The 6,582-nt window shown below is 49.0% G+C and overlaps 1 protein-coding gene across 1 annotated transcript; it reads left to right on the top strand.

Moving 5' to 3' along the window:
• The first annotated feature begins 440 nt into the window (after window positions 1–440).
• LOC130202975 (uncharacterized) lies at window positions 441–4,744 on the top strand. Its single transcript, XM_056428873.1, has 2 exons — window positions 441–2,479; window positions 4,726–4,744. Exon 1 carries the CDS (start codon window positions 441–443, stop codon window positions 2,376–2,378), a length of 1,938 nt encoding a protein of 645 aa, XP_056284848.1. The 3' UTR covers window positions 2,379–2,479; window positions 4,726–4,744.
• The last annotated feature ends 1,838 nt before the right edge of the window (window positions 4,745–6,582 follow it).

The following is a 6,582-nucleotide window of genomic DNA, read 5'->3' as shown; positions in this document are numbered from 1 at the left end:
TTTTCTTATTATTTTATATTCAATAAGAAGTATGAACAGTATCAGATAGTATATCAACTATAAAGGTGAGAATAAGTAAATATAACAATTCATCATTATCATTAATCCTAATAATAATTTAAAGAATAGTTCAAAATACACAATAACATAATACGGCATTTAATGTTCCAGTATTCAGACTCGGCTGTGCTCACAGTACACACATATAATAATAAAATCATAGTCCTCAGTCATTACAGAATTGTTTTACATACATTTAAATAATGAAAGTATAAAATATGAAGTTAGTCTCCAACTCTCAAAGTCCTCAAACTAAATGTGTAACATAATAAGATATAAACATGTCTCAGGGATACTTCTCTTTGTGCTCCTTTATGTCTGTGGAGGTCACGACTGGTGCCTGGTCCAGCTGGGGGTCCCGGGTCTGGTCCAGGGCCTCGATGTGGACTCGTCCTTCTTCACCGGGAACCACTCGCCCTGCGTCTCCGTCCAGGCCGGCTGTCTGGGTACCAGCTAGCTCACACCTCACCTTCTACATCCTCATGTTCTACATCCTCACATTCTACATCCTCACCTTCTACATCCTCACCTTCTACATCCTCACGTTCTACATCCTCACCTTCTACATCCTCACCTTCTACATCCTCACGTTCTACATCCTCACCTTCTACATCCTCACCTTCTACATCCTCACGTTCTACATCCTCACCTTCTACATCCTCACGTTCTACATCATCACATTCTACATCCTCACCTTCTACATCCTCATGTTCTACATCCTCACCTTCTACATCCTCACGTTCTACATCCTCACCTTCTACATCCTCACGTTCTACATCATCACGTTCTACATCATCACGTTCTACATCCTCATGTTCTACATCCTCACGTTCTACATCATCACGTTCTACATCATCATGTTCTACATCCTCACCTTCTACATCCTCATGTTCTACATCCTCACTTTCTACATCATCACGTTCTACATCATCACGTTCTACATCCTCACGTTCTACATCCTCACCTTCTACATCATCACGTTCTACATCATCACGTTCTACATCCTCATGTTCTACATCCTCACGTTCTACATCATCACGTTCTACATCATCACGTTCTACATCCTCATGTTCTACATCCTCACGTTCTACATCATCACGTTCTACATCATCATGTTCTACATCCTCACCTTCTACATCCTCATGTTCTACATCCTCACTTTCTACATCATCACGTTCTACATCATCACGTTCTACATCCTCACGTTCTACATCCTCATGTTCTACATCCTCACCTTCTACATCATCACGTTCTACATCATCACGTTCTACATCCTCACGTTATATATCATCACCTTCTACATCATCACGTTCTACATCATCACCTTCTACATCCTCACGTTCTACATCCTCACGTTCTACATCATCACGTTCTACATCCTCACCTTCTACATCCTCATGTTCTACATCCTCACCTTCTACATCATCACGTTCTACATCATCACGTTCTACATCCTCACGTTCTACATCCTCACCTTCTACATCATCACGTTCTACATCCTCACGTTCTACATCATCATGTTCTACATCCTCACCTTCTACATCCTCATGTTCTACATCCTCACCTTCTACATCATCACGTTCTACATCATCACGTTCTACATCCTCACGTTCTACATCATCACGTTCTACATCCTCATGTTCTACATCCTCACGTTCTACATCATCACGTTCTATATCATCACGTTCTACATCCTCACCTTCTACATCATCACGTTCTACATCATCACCTTCTACATCCTCACGTTCTACATCATCACGTTCTACATCCTCACCTACATCCTCACATCATCACGTTCTACATCATCACGTTCTACATCCTCACCTTCTACATCCTCACGTTCTACATCATCACGTTCTACATCCTCATGTTCTCCATCCTCACGTTCTACATCATCACGTTCTACATCATCATGTTCTACATCATCACCTTCTACATCCTCACGTTCTACATCCTCACCTTCTACATCCTCGCATTCTACATCCTCACGTTCTACATCATCACGTTCTACATCCTCACGTTCTACATCCTCACCTTCTACATCATCACGTTCTACATCATCACGTTCTACATCCTCACGTTCTACATCATCACGTTCTACATCATCACGTTCTACATCCTCACCTTCTACATCATCACGTTCTACATCCTCACGTTCTACATCCTCACCAGAAGGACCCGTTAGCTTGTTAAAAGATGCACAACATCAAAGACTTGGGGGTCCTCTGGTAGACCTCAGCTGGGGGTCCTCTGGTAGACCCCAGCTGGGGGTCCTCTGGTCCCCCACATGGGGCGTGGAGTCCACGAGGAGAACCTGACTAACAGAGCGGTTCTCCCAGAGGAACCGCCGTGCTTCACGCTGCAGGGAGACCGGACCGGCATGGCGGCCTCCGACGCCCAGCTGGCTGCTGTCGCCACGGTAACCGGATGAGTGATGAGTCACAAAGAATACCAACCGCCATGAGCTTCCACCCATGACGCTCTACGTCTAGAGTCTCATGGCGCTCTACGTTCCCTCTGGAGTCTCATGACGCTCTACGTTCCGTCTGGAGTCTCATGGCGCTCTACGTTCCCTCTAGAGCAGGGCTATTCAACTTCAGTAGCAAGTGGGCCGAATAAGAAAATCACGGGGGGTGTGAGGGCCGCACAGAATATTGATAAAATAATGGCTAAAAATGAAAAACAGTAATATATATTTCCACAGGTAAACAGTCACACACGAAAATGCGTCGGTATTGTGTGGCAAAAGTGTTGCGAACAAGCATCACTATAAACATGTTTCAAAGTGTAAATATCCGCTCAAGGTAACCAGTTGTTTCAGATCCCAAACCAAACTGTTCCCATGAAAACATAAGAAATGTGACTTAATGCATCAATATATAAATTACTTGAGCTGAAACTAATATCTGGTGGCGCAGCGCACAGACTGCGTGTCTTTGAGTGCAGACTCCTTTTGCGTGAAAGGGATCGAAACCAGGTCGGGCGATCTTTTTATTTTTATTTTTTCGAAAATGTATTTCTTCATCCGTGGCTGTGATGCGCTGCTCACTTATACAATCGTAATCACCGAAATGGATATGAACGGTGCCTTAAAGATCTCCAGCAATATGTTTGTGAATGTGTGACGAATCTGGTGAGCGAGACAGAGCCCCGCTGCAGACGTGAAGAGAACACAACGCACGCGCAGGGAAACCAGTAGGTTTGAAAACCAGTAGGGGTGTAACACCGGCAACCAACACGGGTGCGTAACATAAAGATGTAACCATACAGGTTTGGTTGAGGCAACAGTGAAACTCAATGGCTCTGGGTTAGATGTCTCAATGTATAAAAGAGGCGTGTCCGTCAGTTTTATTTTTTCTTACCAAGCTATACTGATTTGCAGGCCGTCTTGCGGGCCGTAGTTAAACTCAAACGGGCCGTATCCGGCCCGCGGGCCGCTAGTTGAATAGGCCTGCTCTAGAGTCTCATGGCGCTCTACGTTCCGTCTGGAGTCTCATGGCGCTCTACGTTCCCTCTGGAGTCTCATGGTGCTCTATGTCTAGAGTCTCATGGCGCTCTACGTTCCCTCTGGAGTCTCATGGCGCTCTACGTTCCGTCTAGAGTCTCATGAGGCTTTACGTTCCCGCTAGAGTCTCATGACACTCTATGTTCCCTCTGGAGTCTCATGGCGCTCTACGTTCTCTCTGGAGTCTCATGGCGCTCTACGTTCCCTCTGGAGTCTCATGACGCTCTACGTTCTCTCTGGAGTCTCATGAGGCTCTACGTTCCCTCGAGAGTCTCATGAGGCTCTATGTTCCCTCTGGAGTCTCATGGCGCTCTACGTTCCGTCTAGAGTCTCATGACGCTCTATGTTCCCTCTAGAGTCTCATGACGCTCTATGTTCCCTCTGGAGTCTCATGGCGCTCTACATTCCGGCTGGAGTCTCATGGCGCTCTACGTTCCCTCTAGAGTCTCATGGCGCTCTACGTCTAGAGTCTCATGACGCTCTATGTTCCCTCTGGAGTCTCATGGCGCTCTATGTTCCCTCTAGAGTCTCATGGCGCTCTACGTTCCCTCTGGAGTCTCATGACGCTCTACGTTCTCTCTGGAGTCTCATGAGGCTCTACGTTCCCTCGAGAGTCTCATGAGGCTCTATGTTCCCTCTGGAGTCTCATGGCGCTCTACGTTCCGTCTAGAGTCTCATGACGCTCTATGTTCCCTCTGGAGTCTCATGGCGCTCTATGTTCCCTCTAGAGTCTCATGGCGCTCTACGTTCCCTCTGGAGTCTCATGACGCTCTACGTTCTCTCTGGAGTCTCATGAGGCTCTACGTTCCCTCGAGAGTCTCATGACGCTCTATGTTCCCTCTGGAGTCTCATGGCGCTCTATGTTCCCTCTAGAGTCTCATGGCGCTCTACGTTCCCTCTAGAGTCTCATGGCGCTCTACGTCTAGAGTCTCATGAGGCTCTATGTTCCCTCTGGAGTCTCATGGCGCTCTATGTTCCCTCTAGAGTCTCATGACGCTCTATGTTCCCTCTGGAGTCTCATGGCGCTCTACGTTCCGGCTGGAGTCTCATGGCGCTCTACGTTCCCTCTAGAGTATCATGGCGCTCTACGTCTAGAGTCTCATGACGCTCTACATTCCCTCTAGAGTCTCACGACGCTCTACGTGTTGTTTGATTGACAGCTGGGCTCGGAGGCGTGGCCTGAACTGCTCTGTGTGTCGGAGCTGAAGCCTGGATACTCAGACTGCTGCCACAACTACTTCAAGGTCAACTTCAAGCACAGAGTCACACACCTTCGCCTCAACATGCACCCAGGTACACACACACACACACACACACACACCTACACACACACACACACACACACACACCTACACACACACACACACACACACACACACACACACACACACACACACACCTACACACACACACACACACACACACACACACACCTACACACACACACACACACACACACACACACACACACACACACACACCTACACACACACACCTACACACACACACACACCTACACACACACACACCTACACACACACACACACACCTACACACACACCTACACACACACACACACACCTACACACACACACACACACACACACACACACACACACCTACACACACACACACCTACACACACACACACACAGACCTGGACCAATGGACCAGAGGCTCTGACCAGTCCAGGGGACCACAGAGGCCTCGGACCACTAGAGGGACCACAGAGGACCACAGAACATGATTGGGACCACTGTCAGAGGACACTAGAGGGACCTAGAGGGACCACTGAGAGGGACCACTAGGGACTAGAGGGAGGGACCACTAGAGGACCAGCCAGAGGGACCACTAGAGGGACCAAATAGAGGACCACTAGAGGACCACAGACTAGAGGACCACTAGAGACTAGAGGGACCAGAGACTAGAAGGACCACTAGAGACTAGAGTGACCACTAGAGGGACACTAGAGACTAGAGGGACCACTAGAGGAGAGACTAGAGGGACCACTAGAGGGACCACTAGAGGCTAGAGGGACCACTAGAGACTAGAGGGACCACTAGAGGCTAGAGGGACCACTAGAGGGACCACTAGAGACTAGAGGACCAGAGACTAGAGGGACCAGAGACTAGAGGGACCACAGACTAGAGGGACCACTAGAGGCTAGAGGGACCACTAGAGACTAGAGGGACCACTAGAGACTAGAGGGACCACTAGAGGGACCACTAGAGACTAGAGGGACCACTAGAGACTAGAGGGACCACTAGAGGCTAGAGGGACCACTAGAGACTAGAGGGACCACTAGAGGGACCACTAGAGACTAGAGGGACCACTAGAGGACCACTGAGACTAGAGGGACCACCAGAAGGGACCACCAGAGGGACCACTAGAGACTAGAGGGACCACATACTAGAGGGACCACTAGAGACTAGAGGACCACTAGAGACTAGAGGGACCACTAGAGGGACCACCAGAGGGACCACTAGAGGACCACTAGAGACTAGAGGACCACGAGACCACTAGAGGGACCACTAGAGGGACCACTAGAGACAGAGGGACCACTAGAGAGGGACCACTAGAGACTAGAGGGACCACTGAGACTAGAGGACCAGAGGGACCACTAGAGACCAGAGGGACCACTAGAGGGACCACTAGAGGACCACTAGAGGGACCAGAGGGACCACTAGAGGGACCACTAGAGGGACCACTAGAGGGACCACTAGAGACTAGAGGGACCACTAGAGACTAGAGGACCACCAGAGGGACCAGAGACTGAGACTAGAGGACCACCAGACTAGAGGACCACTAGAGACCAGAGGGACCACTAGAGGCCAGAGGGACCACCAGAGACCAGAGGACCACTAGAGACTAGAGGACCACTGAGACTAGAGGACCACTAGAGACTAGAGGACCACTAGAGGACCACTAGAGACTAGAGGACCACTAGAGACTAGAGGGACCACTAGAGACTAGAGGGACCACCAGAGAGACCAGAGGACCACTAGAGAGGGACCACT

Source organism: Pseudoliparis swirei, chromosome 12 (genome assembly GCF_029220125.1).
Source record: "Pseudoliparis swirei isolate HS2019 ecotype Mariana Trench chromosome 12, NWPU_hadal_v1, whole genome shotgun sequence".
In the NCBI taxonomy this organism is placed as follows: domain Eukaryota; kingdom Metazoa; phylum Chordata; class Actinopteri; order Perciformes; family Liparidae; genus Pseudoliparis; species Pseudoliparis swirei.
The sequence above is the reverse complement of the archived record's forward strand: the minus strand, read 5'-3'. Positions and strand labels throughout refer to the sequence as shown.

Excerpts from the sequence above, each read along its gene's own strand:
- LOC130202975 (XM_056428873.1), top strand. The coding sequence starts at position 441 with ATGTGGACTCGTCCTTCTTCACCGGGAACCACTCGCCCTGCGTCTCCG.